Source organism: Phocoena sinus, chromosome 2 (genome assembly GCF_008692025.1).
Source record: "Phocoena sinus isolate mPhoSin1 chromosome 2, mPhoSin1.pri, whole genome shotgun sequence".
In the NCBI taxonomy this organism is placed as follows: domain Eukaryota; kingdom Metazoa; phylum Chordata; class Mammalia; order Artiodactyla; family Phocoenidae; genus Phocoena; species Phocoena sinus.
The window spans coordinates 91,206,689-91,228,958 of record NC_045764.1 but is presented as its reverse complement, the minus strand read 5'-3'; the positions used below and the strand labels follow the sequence as shown (position 1 = coordinate 91,228,958).

At 36.5% G+C, this 22,270-nt stretch overlaps 1 protein-coding gene across 4 annotated transcripts in view; it reads left to right on the top strand.

Annotated features, from left to right (window-relative positions):
* Nucleotides 1–22,270, top strand: part of TMEM62 (transmembrane protein 62) — a 33,401-nt gene that overhangs the window by 4,658 nt on the left and 6,473 nt on the right. For 2 of the 4 annotated variants that reach the window (XM_032623408.1, XM_032623410.1), the window contains 8 exons: nt 3,873–4,014; nt 6,476–6,600; nt 6,744–6,866; nt 10,023–10,178; nt 12,213–12,251; nt 13,042–13,201; nt 17,495–17,608; nt 20,051–20,135. In XM_032623408.1, the coding sequence (XP_032479299.1) occupies nt 3,873–4,014; nt 6,476–6,600; nt 6,744–6,866; nt 10,023–10,178; nt 12,213–12,251; nt 13,042–13,201; nt 17,495–17,608; nt 20,051–20,135 (944 nt within the window). The remainder of the gene's footprint in view (nt 1–3,872; nt 4,015–6,475; nt 6,601–6,743; nt 6,867–10,022; nt 10,179–12,212; nt 12,252–13,041; nt 13,202–17,494; nt 17,609–20,050; nt 20,136–22,270) is intronic. The other 2 variants (XM_032623409.1, XM_032623412.1) reach the window with 1 other exon arrangement.

The following is a 22,270-nucleotide window of genomic DNA, read 5'->3' as shown; positions in this document are numbered from 1 at the left end:
CGACGTGTGGGCTTCTCATTGCAGTGGCCTCTCTTGTTGTGGAGCATGGGCTCTAGACACACGGGCTTCAGTAGTTGTGGCATGCAGGCTCAGCAGTTGTGGCTCGCGGGCTCAGCAGTTGTGGCTCATGGGCTCTAGACTGCAGGCTCAGTAGCTGTGGTGCACGGGCTTAGTTGCTCCACGGCATATGGGATCTTCCTGGACCAGGGATCGAACCCATGTCCCCTGCATTGGCAGGCGTATTCTTAACCACTGCGCCACCATGGAAGTCCCTTTTATTCTTTTTTTTTTTTTTTTTTTTTTTTTTGCAGTACACGGGCCTCTCACTGTTGTGGCCTCTCCCGTTGCGGAGCACAGGCTCCAGACGCGCAGGCTCAGCAGCCATGGCTCACGGGCCCAGCCGCTCCACGGCATGTGGGATCTTCCCAGACTGGGGCACGAACCTGTGTCCTCTGCATCGGCAGGCGGACTCTTAATCACTGCGCCACCAGGGAAGCCCCCTTTTATTCTTTTTATTTCATATACTTTAATGCTTTTTGTCGACTAATGGTACTTTTAATATTCTATAAGACTTTTTTTTTTTTTTTGCCATTGATGCACAGAATAAATTGTTTAGATCAGAGCTTGTCAACCAGAGTACTGTGGATTTTAATAATGCTGAGATACTGATTCTCTTAGCCTCTGGCATGGCCGAAGAGCCCAGTTGTTCACCCCTTGCTGCTTTGTCCAGTATGTCATACAAATATTAAAAAAAAATTTTATGTGCATGAATATGAAAAAGGCAATGAATATGAAAGGATCTTTAAGTTAGAAAGCCCATTCTCTAGTTTTACTGTATTGGAATTCTTCTCTTGGCTGTAATTTCTCTTTCTGTTCCAGGGTATTCAGTAGCTTTGTTTTACACTGTCAGTCAGTCAAGTAGCAAGTCTTAAGAGCCTATAATTAGTTGGATAGTGTGACAGATACAAGAGCTAATATTAAAAAATATGGCCTCTACCTTCAAGTAAGTCTAGCTAAGGGAGATAAAAATTGTTCAGGAAACAATTAGAAAAGAACGTAAAAAAAAAAACCATGAAGGAATGGCTGTGAAATGCTAGATTACTTATTTTTATTTTATTTTGTTTTTTTTTTGTGGTACGCGAGCTTCTCACTGTTGTGGCCTCTTCCGTTGCGGAGCACAGGCTCCAGATGCGCAGGCTCAGCGGCCATGGCTCACGGGCCCAGCCGCTCCGCGTCATGTGGGATCTTCCCGGACCGGGGCATGAACCCGCATGCCCTGCATCGGCAGGCAGACTCTCAACCACTGCGCCACCAGGGAAGCCCTAGATTATTTATTACACTTAATTATCACTATGAGAAATCAGAAAAGGCAGAGGTTAGCATGGGGTGGACATAGAGCAGACTTTATTTTTTATTGAGATATAATTGACATATAACATTGTGTAAGTTTAAGGTATACAGTGTGTTCATGTGATACATTTATATATTGCAATATGACTGTCACCATAGGGTTAGCTAATAACCCTATCACAAGTGACACAGTTACTGTTTCTTTTTTTGTGGTGAGAACAAGTAAGGTCTGGTCTGTTAGCAACTTTGAAGTTTATAATACAGTATTGTTGACTATAAGTACTATACTGTGCTTTAGATCTCTACAACTTATCTACTAGCTGCAAGTTAGAGAAGACTTTGTAAAAGAAGTGAAAATTGTGTCCAGTCTTAAAAAAGACGGGTAGCATTTGGAGAAGTAAGAAATTCTGAGGGGTATATTTTGAAAGGATTAGTATAAACAGAGCTTTAGTTGCATGCCACAACTAAAAGATCCTGCATGTTGCAACTGAAAGATCCCACATGCTGCAATGAAGATCCTGCGTGCCACAATGAAGACCTGATGCAGCCAAATAAATAAATTTAAAAAATTTAAAAATACATTAAGAAAGCTGGAATGAGCTTTTGGGGGGGCAGAAAGGAAACTGCTATCACCAGAATAAAGGTTCATATTGAGGATTGGTGTGACACTGGGTAGATAGTGTAGAGCCAATTTATGGAGGTGTCAAGTGACAAGCACAAAAATTTAGATGTGATGGGTAATAGTTTATAATCCAGTATAGGTTCCTAAGGAGATAAGTAACAATGAAAATAGTATTTTATAAAGGGCAGACACACAACAAAATAGGGATAGGGATAAAAAGAAAAAGAGAGAGATTAGAGTTGTGTAGACCAAATAGAAGCATCCTGCAGCAGTCTAACCATCATAAGGAAAAGGCCTGAAATGAATATAAGACATACCTGTCTGAAAAAGGGTCATGGATATGGGGATGGTGACATGAATTTGAGGATGGTAGGTCAAAAAGCATTGGTTAACATATAACTAGAGTCACCTTAACTTGGAAGAGGAGGTTGTCCTCTTTGTTAATGTGAGGAAGGAAAAGGGCAGAGATGAAAATCTTTCACTTCTTATTAACTGTTTGTATCTTTGATGGCAACTGATGGGAATGGGCTTAACAGACATTTTCAAAGAATCAATAGGACTTAGGGACTGATTAGTTATTGGGAAGGTAAAATTATTAGTCACTTTAAAGTTTCTTACCTTTATATTTTTGTTTCTAACCACCTAAACTTTATCCGGATTTAATATGTGACATTTTGCTAGAGATATAGACATTACAGAAATATCAACTGGAAGGAAAAAAATCTTAAGGTTAAATCTTGATCTGTACAATGACTCAGAGATGCCAAAATCCAGAAATCAAAAACTATTGTATATTTTAACCTCTGCTTTCAAGTAGTTGGATTTTATTTTAGATAGTTGGATTTTAATATGTCAAAAATGTAGGAAAGAAAACAACATATGTAAGATTATAAGATCCTGAAGAATAACTCTGAAAACAAACTAAGCAGGAAAAATATAAATACAAATCTTAATGAGGAAAAAACCCTGAAATAGAAATTCAAAATATACCAAGAGGAGCTAATTGACTATTAATTGTAATATCTATGATAATATATTTATTTATGATATATTTGTTGGCTGTTGCTTAAAAATAGCTCCCTGATAGCACATTAAATTTCAGAAATTTATTTGTATTTTTTTCATATGTGCTCTTGGGTAAAACATCATATAAGACACTTAGATATTTTCTTATAATGTTCTGACATTTGAATCATAAAGGTATGCTCCTTTCTTTCACATTTATTCAACAAATACTTAATGAGTGCCGACACTGTGTACTCTGTTAGCCATCTTTACTCTCCAACTTTCTGGACACTTGAATACTGTTGATACTTAAGGTGGTGAGGACTTTCATTACTGGATGTGGACCCTGTGTATGTTTTCAATATATTTTTAGGAACCGATAAAAGATTTACTGGCCCAGACCTAACATTTTTCTCCTGGCTTGATGACTTCATCTTTGCAAGGCTTTATTGTCACTTAAGCCTCTGCAGTCCTGTTTCAAGAAGTAAACAGTTGTATCTCACTACACCAAGAATTCTGCTAGGTACTTAGAAGGCCCTCACTAAAATTTTTAATGATTGATAAATACCATTTCCCTGGATTCTGACTAATCTCTTTTAAAATGTTTAGTGGACTACCAAATTAGCCACCTACTTTTCTGCTTTGCGTGGTGACCTTGTGCTTGGTTACTGATGAATATGTTTGCCTGAATCTTTGGAGACAATGGGAGAAAATCTTTAAAATTTCTTTTAATCGATGTATCCATTGTGGATCTAGTTTTGTGTATTTCTCTGTCAGATCATGGAAATTTCCTTTTCAAAGGGAGGCAAAATATAGTGTGATATTAGGGCAGGAATTTAAACTCATTCTGTCATTTTATGATTGCACTAAAACTTTCCTGTCTTGTATTTTTTAGGAAATATTCTGCTGTACGTAGGGATGGCTCTTTCCATTACGTCCACAGTACTCCCTTTGGCAACTATTCTTTCATCTCTTTGGATGCCACCCTAAATCCAGGGCCTAAGAGACCTTTTAATTTCTTTGGAATTTTAGATCAGGTACAGTAAAAAATCTCACTTCCCTTTGCAGCTAACCTATTTTATCTTTCCCCAGATACATGCGGCTCACTTAAAGTTATACTAGGTAAACAAGTTCTTATCTAGAAATGCTTGAGGAAAATTCTGCTGTGGTTACAGGTATGGCTAGAAGAAATTATTGACTACTTGAACCCTATTATTGTTATCCCTGTCCTTGTTCCAAAATCTGGGAAAGCAGTACCTCACATTTTACATTAATTCAGTAAACAGTTGTTAAATATGTACTGGGACTTCCTTGGTGGTCCAGTGGTTAAGACTCCTTGCTCCCAATGCGGGAGACCAGGGTTTGATTCCTGGTCAGGGAACTAGATCCCGCATGTCACAACTAAGAGCCCGCATACTGCAACTAAAAGAACCCTCATACTAAAACGAAGATCCTGCATGCCGCAACTAACCCAGCACAGCCAAATAAATATTTTAAAAAAATAAAATAAATATGTACTAAGTGCAGCATGCACTTTGCAAGGTGCAGGGCATACAGCTTTGTATACTATATGGTATATTCCTAAATCCCCACAGTTGCCATTTCTAACTAATGGTCTATATTTTTTTGGTAAGAGAAGGGCAACCATTGAAGTAAATGAGTTTTCTTTTTTTTTTTTTTCATTTATTTTTTGTCTGCATTGGGTCTTCATTGCTGCATGCGGGCTTTCTATAGTTGTGATGAGCGGGGGCTACTCTTCCTTGCGGTGCACGGGCTTCTCCTTGCAGTGGCTTCTCTTGTTGCAGGGTACGGGCTCTAGGTGTGCGGGCTTCAGTAGTTGTGGCACGTGGGCTCTGTAGTTGTGGCTCGTGGGCTCTAGAGCACAGGCTCAGTAGTTGTGGCGCACGGGCTTAGTTGCTCCACGGCATGTGGCATCTTCCCAGATCAGGGATCAAACCTGTGTCCCCTGCATTGGCAGGCAGATTCTTAACCACTGCGCCACCAAGGAAGTCCTAAATAAGTTTCTTTTAAAGTATTTTTCGTTAAGCTCGGTGAAAATTGTTGCTGGATTAAAACTGTATGGAAAGTCACATCTGAGAACCTCTGATTATTTCTTGGTACAGCAAATGTCAACTCATTATTGAGCACGTGCCCAAATGCAAGACATATGTGTCCATATATAAGAATACAAGGGTGATAAGATCAAGTGCTTGGCCTCTTAGAATATTTAATGTACTGGTGGGGCTTAAGACCTATACAGAAATAACTATAATAAAAGGCAGAATTTGCTAAGTGCTGAAAGATTTAAAGTGATATGAGGGTTCAAAGAAACTTGAACAGAATATTGTTAAATGCTTTGGGTTTATTAGGCATTTTATTTAAGGAAGGTATATTTTGTTTCCTGTCTACTGAGTGTCTTTAGACAGAGTTGATCAGCTTATTATTTTAAAGCCTACCCCTTAGAATAGTGTTTTTTAAGGTATGATTTGATAATCTGCATGAAAAGCAGCTGTTTTGTAAAATGCAGATTCCTAGGCTTTGTCTGAGACTTAACAAATTAGGAACTCTGAAAGTAGGGCCCAGGAATTCATTGCTATAAGCACTTTGGAGATGATATTAATGTATATATTTATATCTACAAGTTATTTTAGAAATCAGCTTTATGAGGGATGGTTTACAGACAATAAAATGCACTCATTTTGAGTATTTGAAGAGCTTTGACAAATGTGTATACTGGTGTAACTGTCAGCACAATCAAGACAGAACATTTCCATTATCCCAGAAAGTTCTCTTGTGTTGTTAGTCTTCACCTGCAGTCCCAGGGAACCACTGATGGGTTTTCTGTCAGTATAGATTAGTGCTGTTTGTTCTAGAATTTTACATAAATGAAATCATATAGTAGGTACTCTTATGTCTGGGCTCTTTTGCTTAGCATGTTTTTGAGATTCATCCCTATTACTGTGTATATCCTTTTTATTGCTGAGTAGTATTCCATTGTATGGGTATGGATATACTGCAATTTTTTGGTGGTTTCTAGTTTTTGTCTGTTATGAGTAGAATGTTGTAAATATTCAGGTACAAGGCTTTCTGTGGACATAAGTTCATCTTGTTTTAGAAGTTTAGTTTCAATATCCTCTTTATTAATTGCACTGTGGTATACAGGGCTGAAAAGATTAGTGGTTCTTCTTCATTGCTGCAAAGAAATTTATAAATAAAGAAAAAAAATTTATGTAATTTAAAGATTGTTTATTTCTGTTTCTTTATCAAATGGGAATAATCCCTGTCCTAGTTAGTGCAGAGTTATTTTTAGGATCAAATGAATTGTATGTTTAAACAGTTTGAAACTTACAGAGGTCCATACAGGTCACTGGTTAGTAGGGTTTAAGCTTTAGACATAATATACTTATTATAAAACCTCAAGGGAGTTGTGTAACCTCTTGACATTAGATTTCAGGCTGAGCCCTAATTAAAGCTCCTTCTGTTTTTCTCTGATTTCAGAAACAGATGGAGGATCTTTTATTACTGGCCAAGGAAAGTAGTCGGAGCAACCACAGTATTTGGTTTGGACACTTCACAACATCCACTATCCTTTCTCCATCACCAGGAATTCGGTCCATAATGAGGTGAGGCAAGCTTCCAAAATCAAAATTAATTGCTTTTAATTCTTTTATGTTGTTCTACCTATCTTGCTTTTCTGAAGAGATATTTTTATTAGTTTGGCATCACAAGTTATCTTTGTTCATTTATTTTATTTTTCATTGGTTAGTTCGGCTACAGCTTATTTGTGTGGGCACCTCCACACACTTGGTGGACTGATGCCTGTTTTGCACACTCGTCACTTCCAGGGCACTTTGGAACTTGAGGTGGGAGACTGGAAGGATAACAGAAGGTAAGGGAACTACCCCACAGAATACAACTTATACGTTTAAGTTTTGCTAAAGCAACGATAGTTTTCTGATCACTATCATGAGTGAGTGATCCCAGTTAAGGAAAAACATGTGATATCTCTATGTTTTTGAAGGAATATATGTATCTGGCGGTCTTTATCCTTATGCAAAAACCTTGTTGCAGCAATTATGTTTGCCATCACTATGTTATGTTGGCTTTTCAAATGCATCCTCTAGGAAATAGTTCTCAAAATCTAGTATACACGAGATCTATGGAGGAGCTTATGAAAAATAAAAATTACCAGGCCCTGTCTCTAGAGATTTTGGCTGTGTTGGTCTGGGTTAGGACATAAGAAACTGCTTTTTTTTAAAAAGTCCACCAGATGCTCAATGGACCATACTTTGAGAAACACTAGGGCTAGAAATATGTCATCTTTTTCCCTGAATTTGATATCTGCCTTTCTAGTTATTGCTACAACATGTTAGTGATTTAAGTTCTTCAAACAGATTATGGTTGGTTTTATTAAGGTTAAAGTCTTTAAAAAATTATTATTATTAAACACTTTTAAAATTGAAGTATAGTTATACAATATTATATAAGTTACAGTTGTACAGTATAGTGATTCACAATTTTTAAAGGTTATACTCCATTTATAGATATTATAAAATATTGGCTATATTCCCTGTGCTGTACAATATATCCCTGTAGCTTATTTTATATGTAATAGTTTGTACCTCTTAACCCCTACCTCTATCTTGCCCCTCCTCTCTTCCCTCTCCCCACTGGTAACCACTAGTTTGTTCTCTATATCTGTAAGTCTGTTTCTTTTTTGTTATATTCCCTAGTTTGTTGTATTTCTTAGATTCCACATGTAAGTGGTATCGTACAACATTTGTCTTTCTCTGTCTGACTTATTCACTTAGCATGATACCCTCCAAGTCTATCACTGTTGCAACTGGCAAAATTTCATTCTTTTTTTATGGCTGAGTAGTATTTCATTGTATATGTACCACATCTTGTTTATCCATTCTTCTGTTGATGGACACTTAGGTTGCTTCCATATCTTGACAATTGTAAATAATTCTGCTATGAACATTGGGGTGCATGTATCTTTTCAAATTGGATATATACCCAGGAGTGGAAATGCTGGGTCATATGGTAGATCTAAGGTTAAAGTCTTCTGAAGAGAAAACAACTTATTTATCAAAAGGATACAATATAGTTAAATATATATTGATTGAGAAGAACGAAATATATATATTTGAGAAGAACTATTTAAGTGCAAGTTTAAATATAAATAAGTATCACCTCATTGTTTTTTATCAATTGCTCTTTAACTTAGTCAAACCCAGTGCTATGAAGATATTAGGTACTTAGTGAATATTTGTTGAGCTGAATATGTTATCTTTCTAATAACTACAGTTGATCTTTGAGCAACACAGTTTGAACTGTGCAGGTCAACATATACTCAGATGTTTTTCACAAAATACTACAGTACCACACAATCTGTGGTTAGTTGAATCTGTGGATGTGGAACTGAGGATACAGAGGGCTGATTGGGAAATTATACTCGGATTTTCTACTGCTTGGGGGTCAGTGCCCCAACACCCTCATTGTTCAAGGGTCAACTGTACTCCCATTCATTAAAAAGCAGCTTTATATCTTGGAAGGAACTTACTCATTTCAGTTGGCTTTTCTAGAAACTGTATAAGAGCTATGCTTGAAGCCTGTGATTAGTTGGCAACTGTAATTACTTTGAACTAAGACCTGTCTGTTCATGACTGTGAGGCTGTGGGCTGGGCTGGAATTGCCTTTACCAGGTAGCCTTCCTAACCCTTGATCAGCTTCTTTATTTCTTATAAATGCTACAGTTACAAGTTAAGTGATGTTAATTATGGAGCCATTTCCTTTCTTTCTCTTCCCACCTGCTCTCCTGTATTCCAACCCTGGGGTTTTATTTGGAGTTTGTTTTACTGAAAGGACCTAACCTTTACCTGCCCTTATAAACGTTTAAATTATATTAGTACAATAGAAGAGGTTTTTTTTTTTGGCTGTGTCTTGTGGGATCCTAGTTCCCCAACTGGGAGTAGAACCCCGGCCCTCAGCAGTGAGAGCATGGAGTCCTAACCATTGGACTGCCAGGGAATTCCCTAGGAGAGTTTTTAAAAACAGTTAGTATATTAGTAATGTTAGACTAGGCTTTGTTGTGGATGCAAATAAATCTAAAAATATCAATGGCTTAACACAACATATGTTTATTTTTTCATTTATGTAAATCAGTATAAGTCAGGGAAATTCTCCTCCATGGGGTAACTCAGGGATTCAGACTTCCTCCATCTTATAATGTGACTATTTCAACACCTCAATTCCAGGGCAGGCAAGAGATCACAGAGAACTCATACCCATTCTTAAGTACTTTGGACCAGAAGTGTGATACATGTCACTTCTGTTCACAGCCCATTGGCCAGAACTAGTCACATGGCCCCAACCTAATACCAGGGAGACTGGGAAATGCAGGGGAGCACGTGGAGTATTTGGTGAGCACTATTGTTTCTGCCATAGCTAATCATTTCTCTCCTTAGTTCTAAAAGTTAGAAAATACAAAACTTTGGTTACTTTTTAGTGAATAGTTTTACCTTTCATTGTGCATTTAGAAAATCAAAACCACTTAACTTTTGCTGTTTTCTTTGAAATTATAGAAATAAAAGTTTAAAAGAAGAATTAAAGATTTCTAAGTGTGTTTATTTTAATATTTTATGTAGCATTGTTGATGGGATGAAGAATGTCAGATATTATTAGACTTATGATGAATGTTTTAGGTTCAAAATAGTCTTAAAGTATAGAAATCAAATGACTTAATTCAACAAACATTTATTTAAAAATTAAAGAGTACATGCTATGTACCAGGCATTGTTCTAGGACACAGTGAAAATTCATTGCTTCAGTCAGATCCCAGTTGTGACACATGTCACATGTGCCAAAATGTATAAAGTGATAAGGGCAAGGGAAGAAAGAGGAACAATATTATTTACTCTGCATTCAAATTCATGATCTCAGAAAGTATAGTTTTATCGTTTTACATTTGTTCTGTATATATCCTTCAGGCCGTCTTATAATATGAAGTAACTAAATTACCTTATTGTCCTCTGGTGTCTAGGTACCGGATCTTTGCTTTTGATCATGACCTCTTTAGCTTTGCAGATTTGATCTTTGGCGAGTGGCCTGTGGTTCTTATCACTAATCCTAAATCACTCCTCTATAGTTCTGCTAAACATGAACCACTAGAAAGACTCCTTCACTCAACACACATCAGGTATGTAGCAGTTTTTCAGAATTTACTTTCAGTTTGATATTGATGAAGAATAAGTCATTGTGATTGCATTCTTATGTGAAAGCTATGAGATGCTCTACTTTAGTTTTCTCAGCAATCTAAACATTATATAAATTGCCTACTGTTTCATTCCTATTCAGTTAAAAAGTATATAATTTTTAAGCTGCTGAAATAAAAAAAAAATCTAGAAACCCATAATCCTACCATTATTATTTTTGTCTTTTATTCTCGCTTTTTTATATGCATGGTTTTACAGTGCTGTAATCATAATGTACCTATTCATTTGTATCCTACTTTAAAAAATTTACATCATATATCAGAAGTATATATTTTTTTGTTTTGCTACATAGCCTTTCAAAAAAGCAAAAGCTATGTAAACCTTCTGGAATTGAAAAATCATTTGGCATATGAATTTGACAGTGCATATAAATAGAATCTTTTTTAAATTTATTTTTTTATTGAAGTATTGTTGAATTACAATGTATTAATTACTGCTGAGAGCAAAGTGACTCAGTTATACATGTATACATTCTTTTTCATATTCTTTTCCATTATGGTTTATCATAGGATATTGAATATAGTTCCCTGTGCTGTACTGTAGGACCTTGCTGTTTACCCATCCCATATATAACAGTTTGCATCTGCTAATCCCAAACTCCCAGTCCTTCCCTCACCCACCCCCTCCCCCTTGGCAACCACCAGTCTATTTTCTATGTCCCTGATTCTGTTGCTGTTTCATGGATAGGTTAATTTGTGTCATATTTTAGATTCCATATATAAGTGATACTATATGGTATTTGTCTTTCTAACTTCACTTAGTATGGTAATCTCTAGTTGAATCCATGTTGCCGCAGATGGCATTATTTTGTTCTTTTTTATGGCTGAGTAGTATTAAATAGAATCTTAATGAGACATTAACATTCCTTTTGCAAAGAGACATAACCTTTTGCAAACATAAGGGCACTTGTTTTAATATACTCTTTTAAATTTTATTTTGAAAAGTAGTACAACATAACTTTTGGAAAATAGAGTAATGGGATTATATGTGTATCCCTGTCCCACTCCCCCCTCCATACCCCAAATAGAACTATTATTAACATGAGTTTTCCTTCTCAGGCGTTCTCTTTCAGGCCTGTATTTACACAGTCGTAATCATAGGGCACAGTGTATTCTAATTGCAATTTTTTTTCTGTCAACAGAGAGAATGGACCACAGTTTAACCATTTTCCTATCTTATTGGTGAACTTTCAGATTTTTTCTCTAATTTGAGGATGAACATCTGATGCATATAGATTCTTCCTTCATTTGTATAATGTGCTTTAGATAGAGTTCTGGAAATAGGATTCTAGGTGAAATAGTTTGAATTCCTTTGTGACTGTTGATAAAGATTGCCTGATTACTTTTTTTTTTGCAACTAAAATCATTATTCTTTTTCAGAAAATTGTGGTAAAATATACATAACATAAAATTTACCATGTTAAGCATTTTTAGTGGCAATAAATACCTTTATATTGTTGTGCAACCATCATCACCATTCTTTTCAGCTTCCAAAACTGCAACGCTGTACCCATTGAACACTAACTCCCTATTCCCCCTCCCCCCAGCCCCTGGCAACCACCAATTCTACTTTCTGTCTCTATGAATTTGACAACTCTAGGTACCTCATAGGAGAATCATACAGTATTTGTCCTTTTGTGACTGGCTTTCTTTCATTTAGCATAATGTCCTCATCCATTTTGAAGCATGTTTCAGAATTTCCTTGCTTTTTAAGGCTGAGTATTCACTGTTTCATTGCGTATATACACTACATTTTGTTTATCCATTCATCTGTTGATAGACATTTTTGCTTCTGCCTTTTCACTACTGTAAATAATGCTGCTATGAACATGGGTGTACAAATATGTGTTCCAGTCCCTGCTTTCAGTTCTTTGGGTATATATTCAGAAGTGGGATTGCTAGATCATGTGGTAATTCTATGTTTAATTTTCTGAGGAACCTCCACATTGTTTTCCACAGTGGCTGCGCCATTTCACATTCCCACCAGCAGTGCACAAGGTACCTGATTACTTTTTAAAACAGATACTAATTTATAATGTTTCCAAGCAATATGAGTGCCAGTTTCACAGCACTCTTATCATTATTGGATATTGTACTTTTAAAAAAATTTACTAATTATTCTGGAAAAAAAGGGTACCAATATGCTTTAATTTATTTCTTTTGATCACTAGGTAAGTGGAACATACATCTCTTGGTCAGGTTTCTTGATAGGAGCTGGATATCAGATTTAGAATAGTTTCTAATTTCTCACCAATTCAGGTTGGCTGAATTATACAACTCCAGAAGCCACCATTTAGAAAGAAACCAGATCATATGAAGAGTGTCATATGAACATTTGTACAATGTAATGGTCTGCCTTACCGTTGTCCCTCGGTATCTCTGGGGGATTGGTTCCAGGACCCCCTGGGAATACCAAAGTGTACAGATGCTCAAGTCCTTTATATAAACCGGTGTAGTATTTGCATATAACCTATGCACATCCTCCCTATACTTTAAATCATATCTAGATTACTTATAATACCTAACACAATGTAACTGCTATGTAAATAGTTGCTGGCGAGAGGCAAATTAAAGTTTTGCTTTTGAGAACTTTCTTGAAATTTTTCTTTTCTGAATATTTTCGATCCATGGTTGGTAGAAACCACAGGTTCCACATCCCAGTAACTCGCAGATCAACCAATGGAAGGCCACAACTGTACTTACATCTTTTCAGGTTATAATAGGGTTATTCTTCTTTATAAAAACAATGCCAAATACCTAAAACCATGCATTTATGCTCTCATTTTAGAGTCTTGGTGTTTTCCTTATCTTCCATTACTTCAGTCGCAGTTAAGATTGATGGAGTTCATTTAGGGCAAGCTAGTCATTTGTCTGGTCCTATTTTCATACTAAAGTGGAATCCAAGAAACTACAATAATAGAACACATAACATAGAAGTAATCGTCCAGGTAAGTTAATAATTTTCAACTTGCTATGTGAATGATTAGGCTGTAACCACATTGAACTCCGATTTGTTTTTTGTTTTGTTTTGTTTTTGTTTTGTCAATTGATAAGATGAAACTAAGTTAATAAAAAATTTGAATACACTGGATTTAGTATGTTCTGAAAATGGACACTCAGGAATAATTCTACTTTTAGACTAAAAACTGGGCAGAGGACATGAGTGTGCAACTACTGGCTATAGTCCCCTCTTTTTATCCCCAGGGAATCATTGTTCTGTTTTCTTCCAACTTTGGCCAGAATCTTTTAATAATGGGAGCACATTCCCCAATATTCCTGAAGGTAATAGAACAAGTCAGAAAACATAATATTTACGTATCCACGCCTTTGATTGCTGTCTCCAAGTATAGGAAATTGTGTCACTATTTTGAAAGCTCTAGGATAAATAATTTTTAAGGCATCCATCAAAGGGATTTTTTGTTTGGGGAGTGGGCATTGATAGCACATGCAGTAACTGTCTGCCTGTCCCTTTTCTGATTCAGCTTGGGGAGCATTTAATTCACTAGACCTGCCAGAGTAGAAAGTGATCATCATCACCAAAATAGAGCAGTTTCATCAACAATTTGAAATACTTTAGGGGATAGACTGTGCTAAAAAATTAGTTTCTGGAAAAAATAATCTGTCAATTTCTACAACTTTATGATTTGATGAAGTTTTAAACTATTTAATCTTTTAATGTTAAGTCTTGGTTTGAAGATTATCAAGTAATCCTTCAGAAAACACATGTGATTATTTTCATTATCTTTTTTGTATGTGTCACAGAGAAGGATTTAGAGCAGGAAGGAGCTATTTACTGAGCTTCTTCTAAGGAGATGCCAGACACTTAGAATTTTTTATGAAATCTGTATAACAGTCTTATGTGGTGGGTAGTTTTATCCCCAATTCATAGATGAGGAAACGAGAGAAGGCACTTTGCAGTACCACCCATCTTTTTTTTTTTTTTTTTTGGGGTACGCGGGCCTCTCACTGTTGTGGCCTCTCCTGTTGTGGAGCACAGGCTCCGGACGTGCAGGCCCTGCGGCCATGGCTCACAGGGCCCAGCTGTTCCGCGGCATGTGGGATCTTCCCAGACCCAGGCACGAACCCATGTCCCCTGCATCGGCAGGCGGACTCTCAACCACTGCACCACCAGGGAAGCCCAGTATCACCCATCTTTGAAGTGTTCTGCTTAGGAGGAAGAAGACACTCATGGGTAGAAAGTGGAAGGAGGGACTCCTGGGGATGAACTCCTTAATGTCTTTCATATTAGAAGCTGGCTCATTTTAAAAAGACTTGAAGGGCTTCCCTGGTGGCGCAGTGAGAGGCCTGCGTACCGCAAAAAAAAAAAAAGAAAAAAGACTTGAAGATACAAGTGCACATAGAATAAATTGTTCCCTATCTTTACAGTCATAGGGAAGAAGTAGGAGCGACCGTAGGAGACCTGCTCACTGTTGGAATGGGGAACTTCCAAATCTTTGGATTGCTTCTGAACCCCAGCTTCTGTAGTTTTATGAAGAAGAAACCATAGCTTCACATTTCTTGAACCTGTCTGCCTGCTTAGTTGAATCCTTAGTAAAAATGTGAAATCACATATACTTTTTTATATGTTTAACATTTCTTACGTTATTGAGGTAGAATTTATATTAAAAAACTCCATATATTTAAAGAGTACAATTTTGTGTGTTTTGACTTTCTTATACATCCTTAAAACCATTTCTACAATCAATATGATCTATCACTGTCAAAAGTTTTCTTATGTCCCTTTGCAACTGCCTTCCCTCCACCCTCATTTCCAGGCAACCACTGATCTGTTTATGTCTATGAGTATAACTTTAAAAAATTAGTCTACTGAATATTAAACAGGGAACCTGTCCCCTCATTCATCAGTGAGAAAGTTCTGTCCTTTTAAATACAGTATACCATAGACAAGTCTGAAAGAAAAATTCATGGGAGAAGACATCGATTTATTATCTTATATTTTACCTATTCACTGTATTTATTGAATATCTGTAAAGTTCTGGGCAGCCTAGTACCAACTGGACCTTTAGATCAGTTCTCAGTGTGGTTTCTGAAGTAGTAGCATCAGCATCACCTAGGAACTTGTTAGAAATCCCATCCCACACCTATGTATCAGAAACTCTGGAGATGGAACCCAGCCATCTGTTTTGACAGTCCCTCCAGGTGATTCTGATGTGCATTAAAGTTTGAGAACCAGAATTTAAAATTATTGTGCCTCCTTTGCCAATTTAAAGAGCAAACTCTAGAAATCTCTATATCTCAAAATTAAAGAAAGTCTCTGCTTTAAAACAAGAACTTAAAAAAAAAACCCAAGAACTTGTCATTCAGAGTAAGAACATTTGAGCAATAAAAGTTTGATAAACACCAGTACAAGTTCTTTTTGCTATTTTAAAAATTTTATGATGAGGAATTTTTAAAATATATGAAAGAGATAATACTATAATAAGTCTCCACGTATCCTTCACCCAACTTCAAAGATTATCAACTTTTGACCAGTCTTATTTCATCTGCACCCCATCCACTTCTCTCCTCCCTGTACCACGATGTCATTTCATCTGTGTAAATATGACAGCATATATCTCTAAAAGATAAGAGCTATTTTAAAAAAACTTAACCATATCACACCTGAACAATTAACAGTAATTCCTTAACATCAAACTATCCAGCTAGTGTTCAGTTTTCTTATTTTGTCACATATAATTGCATTTGGTTGGTTCAAATAAGAATCCAAACAAGGCTCAAATATTGCATTTAGGTGATTGTCTCTTCAGTGTCTTTTAACCTATAGGTTCCCTCTCCACCCTCCTTTTTTTTCCCCCTTTCAATTTGTTTGCTTTGGAAACTGGATCTTTTATCCTGTACTGTTTCTGTACTCTGGATTTTTGCTGTTTATATCCATGTGTTATCATATAGCATGTTCCTCTACCCCATCTAGTTTCTATTACTGTAGTTAGACTTGAGGTTAGATCAGATCTGAGTCTGTTTTTTGGCAGGAATACTTCATTTGGTGTTTTATGCTTTTATCAGAAGGCTATAGTATCTGGTTGTCTCTCTTTTAATAATGTTAAGATTGATCAATGTATGTAGATATTGTTGACCCTACCCAGTGGTATGCTGGTAAATATTTAACAACCAGCTTGGGGCAGGTTTGAAGGGAGGACCCTGATTTGTAGCGTCTCCCTGATTTATACCAATTTCCATAGTATAAATATTCCTCCTGTAGCTGGTTTTAAGCTACTGACACATCAGCTGGTCTGCAAAATTCCTGAATATGTAGCAGTTGGCCCTTGTGGGTCAGTCAAGCCAGTACCGGCACACTGCAGGCTTATCCTCCATTCAGCTTTTCAGTACTCAACCAGCTTTTCACTGAGGGATTAGCACTTACTGATAATCTCAGTCTAGATCCATTATTTCATCATAGTTATAAAATGGTGATATTCAAATTACCACTCCTAATTATAGGAGTATTAATTAGAATAGTTCCACAAAGAAAAAACTTGCCTCATCTATGTGGTACCGAGATATAGAGTTCATACAGGAAAGGCAAGAAAAGTCTTCATTCTTCCTCCACCTTTCCTGTTCTAAACCAGTTTTCAAAGTAATGAGTTACTTCTCTAGCTTCTGCCAAAGGTAACTAAATGAGTCTTCTAGTATCATTATTAATTCATAGTTAAAATATATATATATTTGGTATGTTTCAATCCATTGCATTTATTCTTTTTGGTGCTCAATTGTTTGACTAGTGGGAGCCTCTCCAAGTTGGCCACTAAGTCCTTTGATACAATCCCTGTAGTCCTTGTTAGTTTTCTTGCTTTCTGGTAGATGTTTCAAGTTCTTTTGCATTTCTTACTCAAGAACTGGAATCACCTATTTCTCTAAAGAGCACTGGTTTCTTGTAGTGATAAGTTTTATTTTGAGACCAAAATCTGGGCACTAGCCCAGCTAGCTCATTGTTGTTGAGTTCATTATTATTTTTAGGCCTTTTCAGTAAACAGAGGGAAATACAGATTTCTTTTTTTTAAAAGAGAGAATACATTGTAATACATGCTGATATTTCCAGTTTAAATCTAGAATTACAGGGTTTAAAAGAAGTTTTATTTAAAGTGCTTATAGGAAGAATCAAAAGTAAATGAAAAAAATATTGCTTATTCTGAGATAACTGACAAAAGTTATTGGAAACTTAATCTTGGAACATTGTACGTATTTGTACATGAGGGTTGCTTCTCTGCTGTGCTTATAACTAGGACTCTGCTGGAAGAAGTAAGAGTGTTCACCACATATTTTCTGCTCGAGAGGACATTCACCTCAGGTTTGATCCTCTGGCATCATTTATTCTCCTTACTGACCATTGTATTGTGGTGAGTAAATTCAACTAAGTGTTATGTGTGTTTTTAATGTGGTAGCTCCAAAGTCATAAATAATAAAGTAATCATGTGATGAGAAAGTGGAACCTTATAAAATTAAAAGTTTAGTTGCTTGTCTAGAAGAATACAGTGATTTTGAAGTGGAGGCATGGACATATAATACCTGTTTTGGGACCTAGTTCTACCTAGTGCCATAAAACAAGGATAACTAAGGGAATTATAGGGACTGTGCTAAATTGGATTGGGATCTTTCAAAAATAATATTTCTTCCTACATAAATAATACATGCTTAATATAGAAAACTTGGAAAATTTAGAAATAAAGTACAATCAGCCCCACATCATTCTTTTATCACACTAGCCATTATAGTCATTGTATTTCTCGTTATGATACTCTCTATTTATTTTTCTCTTATTTACATTAAGATATGAGTTTTTAATATAAAATGGTAATATACTTTTCATTCTCTTTTTTCTGTCTGATTTTTTCCACTGAGGAATTTGACTGTTTTCTCACATCACATTTATTTTACAAATGATGTTTATTGGCTGCATTATATTGTCATAGATACATCTTAATTTATTTTACTCTTTCCCTTTTGTTGGACATTTGTTTCCAATTTTTCCTTCTACTATAAAAATACTGCTTATAACTAAGTTTTTGCACATACTAGTTTTTTTTCTTAAACTTTTTATTTTATATTGGAGTATAGTTGACAATGTTGTGATAGTTTCAGGTATGCAGCAAAGTGATTCAGTTATACATATGCATGTATCTATCCTTTTTCAAATTCTTTTCCCATTTAGGTTGTTACATAATATTGAGCAGAGTTCCCTGTGCTGTATAGTAGAGGTTCTTGTTGGTTATCCATTTTATTTTATTTCTTTTAATATTTATTTATTTAATTTATTATGGTTTAATTTATTATGGTTGCAGTGGGTCTTAGTTGTAGCAGGTGGCCTCCTTAGTTGTGGCTCGTTGGCTCCTTAGTTGTGGCCTGTGAACTCTTAGTTGCAGCATTGCATGTGGGATCTAGTTCCCTGACCAAGGATTGAACCCTGGCCCCCTGCATTGGGAGCGTGGAGTCTTAACCACTGCGCCACCAGGGAAGTCCCTGGTTATCCATTTAAAATATAACAGTGTGTACATGTCAATTGCAAACTCCCTAACTTTCCCTTCCCCCCACCCTTTGCCCCTGGTTTGTTTTCTAAGTCTGTGAGTCGTACATATTAGTTTTTTTGGAAATTTCTGGAAATGAATTGTTGGATCAAAGAGTGGACACATAATTCTATATACTTCATTTATTTATTATATAATTACCCAAAATTTTAAATTATTTATTATATTCATTGTTTTTGGTCTGTCCCCCCTCATTAAAATATAAGCCCCATGAGGGCAGAGATCTTTGTCTTTTTGATATGCCTAACACAAGTAGGCCCTCAAATAAATATTTCTTGAATGAATAAATGGGTTTGTTTTTTTTAAATATACATTGTCAAACTGTCTTTCAGAGAAGCTCTGGCAATTTACACTTTATTTTCCTCAGATCTCCCTATCCTGGGCATTGACATAAAATACGCTACAATGTTCAAAAGAAAATTTAAACCCCCTTTAATTTCATCTTCCAGAGATACCTTAGTATATATCCTCACGTACTTAAAATGTGAATTCCTTATTATTTTAATTTACTTTTGTTACTTGTGTGATTGAACTTTTAAAAAACATGACTAATGGGCATTTGCATCTCATTTTTACAAGTCTTTTTGTGTCATTTATTTTTCTTTCGGGAATTTTTAATGGTCACCTAGATCAGGCTTTGGAAACTTTGGTGTACTTATGAATCACCTGGGAATGTTAATAAGAGGCAGATTCTGATTAGTAGGGCTGAGATGGGGCCTGAGATTCTGCATTCCCAACAGGCTGAAGGTGATTCCAAAGATGATCTGGGACCCATACTTTGAGAAACAAGAACCTAGATAAAATGTCTCTTTACTGTGAATTAATCTCCAAGTGAGTGACTTCTTGATAGAGAAAGCATAATGAAATGCAGTCTCTGTTCACTCAGCCTGGAGTGTACTGTGTACTGTTGTGTTTTTTTCCCTCCTATACAACTTTAAATAAAACAGTACAAATTATACTTATCCTAGTACAATGAAAGTAGACTAGTTTAATTTGATCACTTTATATAACTGTATGAAATCACTTAGTTTCAACATTGGTCCAGGTATCATATCCAAACCTTGCAAGAATAATGCTGAGGCAACTTACAATTATCTTTTTTGGTGGGTCAGATGTTCAATTCTCTTTGACTGTATATTTTTCTCATATAGTCATTTCTGCTAATGATGTCATTTCCATTTTTGTTAATTAGGCCATTTAAAAAAACTGAAGCTGTATCCATGTATGTATGTCACGTGAATATCTATTTCTCTGCAGGCCCGGGTCCTTTTTGTGATGATTGTGCTGATCCAGCTCATCATTCTCATTACTTTTCGTTATCGAGCATATCCAGAGCATAAAGGTTAGTCACCATGGTTCCTTAATCTTAGAAGACTTTACTTTAGTGTATCCCATAATGTCCTCACTATTACCAAGTGATAAATATCAATGCAAATTATCTTTGCCTGAGCTCTGTGAGGTGCATCCTTCAAGCTACCATGCTCACCTCAAACCCTCTTTTCCATACCATTTTCTCCAGCCATTCTAGGTCACAATGAGCGCTTGCTTCTCTGAATCCCAACAGTCCTTCCTGAGGATTAATTCTGTATTTAACTAGCCAGTGACCTTTTACATTACCACTTCAAATGTATATACATTTTCTCTTCAATCAGACTGTAATTTCCTCAATATAGGAGCTCTTGTTTTCTACTTCTTTTCTCTTTTCCACGGCACCCAGTTTGTGCATTACAGACAATAAATACTTGTTGAATTAAATGTTCATTATCCCTTCTTGGCTTGGATGAAGTCCCTGGGATCAGGAACTGATTGTGGGGGAAGTGAGCACTGTAGTAAAGGTTAAACAGTAAAATGATGAACTGAATAGGTAGTATACATATCCTACTGAATGTTTGTCTGCTTATATATATATTTTTAAATTCTATGAAAAATTTCAAGAAGCATTATTGCACACATATATTTTCTTGCCCACAGTATAAATAAATAAATATTTGAGGGAGGCCCCAGCTTCATGTGGGAATACCAGTATTTTTGTATAGTTGTTTAAAATTTACAACATATTTTTACCTACATTATCTCACTTAATCCTTACAACAATCCTGTGAGGTAGGTATTATTGTCCCCATTTTAAAGATTAGAAGACTAAGGACTGCAGGGGTTATGTAGGCTGTCCAATGTCTCATAGCTAATAAGAGACTGACCGCAGGTTAGTTTTTTTCTTTAAACAACACTTATCAACTTTGACTACACCTTAGAATCTCCTGGGGAACTTTTTAACATGTCAGTGTCTACACAGCACCCTCAGTGTTTACATAGAATCTCTGGGGGTAGGACCTAAGCATCAGTATTTTTTAAAGCACCCCAGATGATTCCAATGTGCAGTCAGGGCTGAGAAGCACGGCTCTGTCTAAAGCAGTATTTTCAGTCCTGCTGCCTAGAATCACCTGGGTTGCTGTCCCAGCTCCCCTCTTCCCCAGGCCAATTAAGTCAGAATCTCTGGAGGGTGAGACCTGGGCATGAGTATTTACTAAAAGTTCCCTCAGGTTATTCTAATGTGTAGCCAAAGTAGAGAATCATTGCTTAAAGTTTAAAGCATAGCTGCCTCTAAGGCTAAAAATGATGTATTTATAAATAATAATTACTATAGGTGGATATGTAGATTAATACTTTGAGAAGTACCAGACTAGAACAAGAAAGAAGCTGAGAGATGAATGAGTAGCAAGTATGAAACACACAAAGTGAGAAAGGCCATGCATTATCAGGCTTTGTCTGAAATTAACTGTCAGGCTGAACAGTGTTATGAGTATAAAATGAATATGCTGGCCTATTAGGGAAGACGTGCTATTTAACTTACATCAGGCTGTCTTTCACTGGAGTCAGTCCTTTAAACCTTTAAATAGTTCACCTCTAGCATTGCTCAGTGTGTACTGAGCTTGCCATCATAGTCTTCTGCTAACCAGTGTATGATCGGCTGCAGATGAGTGAAATGGCTGGCTGGGGTTGAGGAACTGTGATGCTTTAGTCTGTGGCTGCAGAATGAAGCCCTTATGCTTGGGCTTTCTGGCACTGTATTGTGTGTGTGTTTGCCGCACCACACAGCTTGTGGGATCTTAGTTTTCTGACCAGGGAATGAACCTGGGCCCTCGTCAGTGATAGTGCAGAGTCCTAACCACTGGACCACCAGGGAATTCCCTTTAAGAGATGCTAATTTGGAGTTTTGCGGATCCCTTTCAGTTGGAGTAAGAGGATAGCTGTGAGTTAAGAGCTGTATCATATATGGGAAAGGAATATTTGGACAGATACTCATAGTTAAGATTAAATTTTTTTTTTTTTTTTTTTTTGCGTTACACGGGCCTCTCGCTGTTGTGGCCTCTCCCGTTGTGGAGCCCAGGCTCCGGATGCGCAGGCTCAGCGGTCATGGCTCACGGGCGCAGCCGCTCCGCAGCATGTGGGATCTTCCCGGACTGGGGCACGAACCTG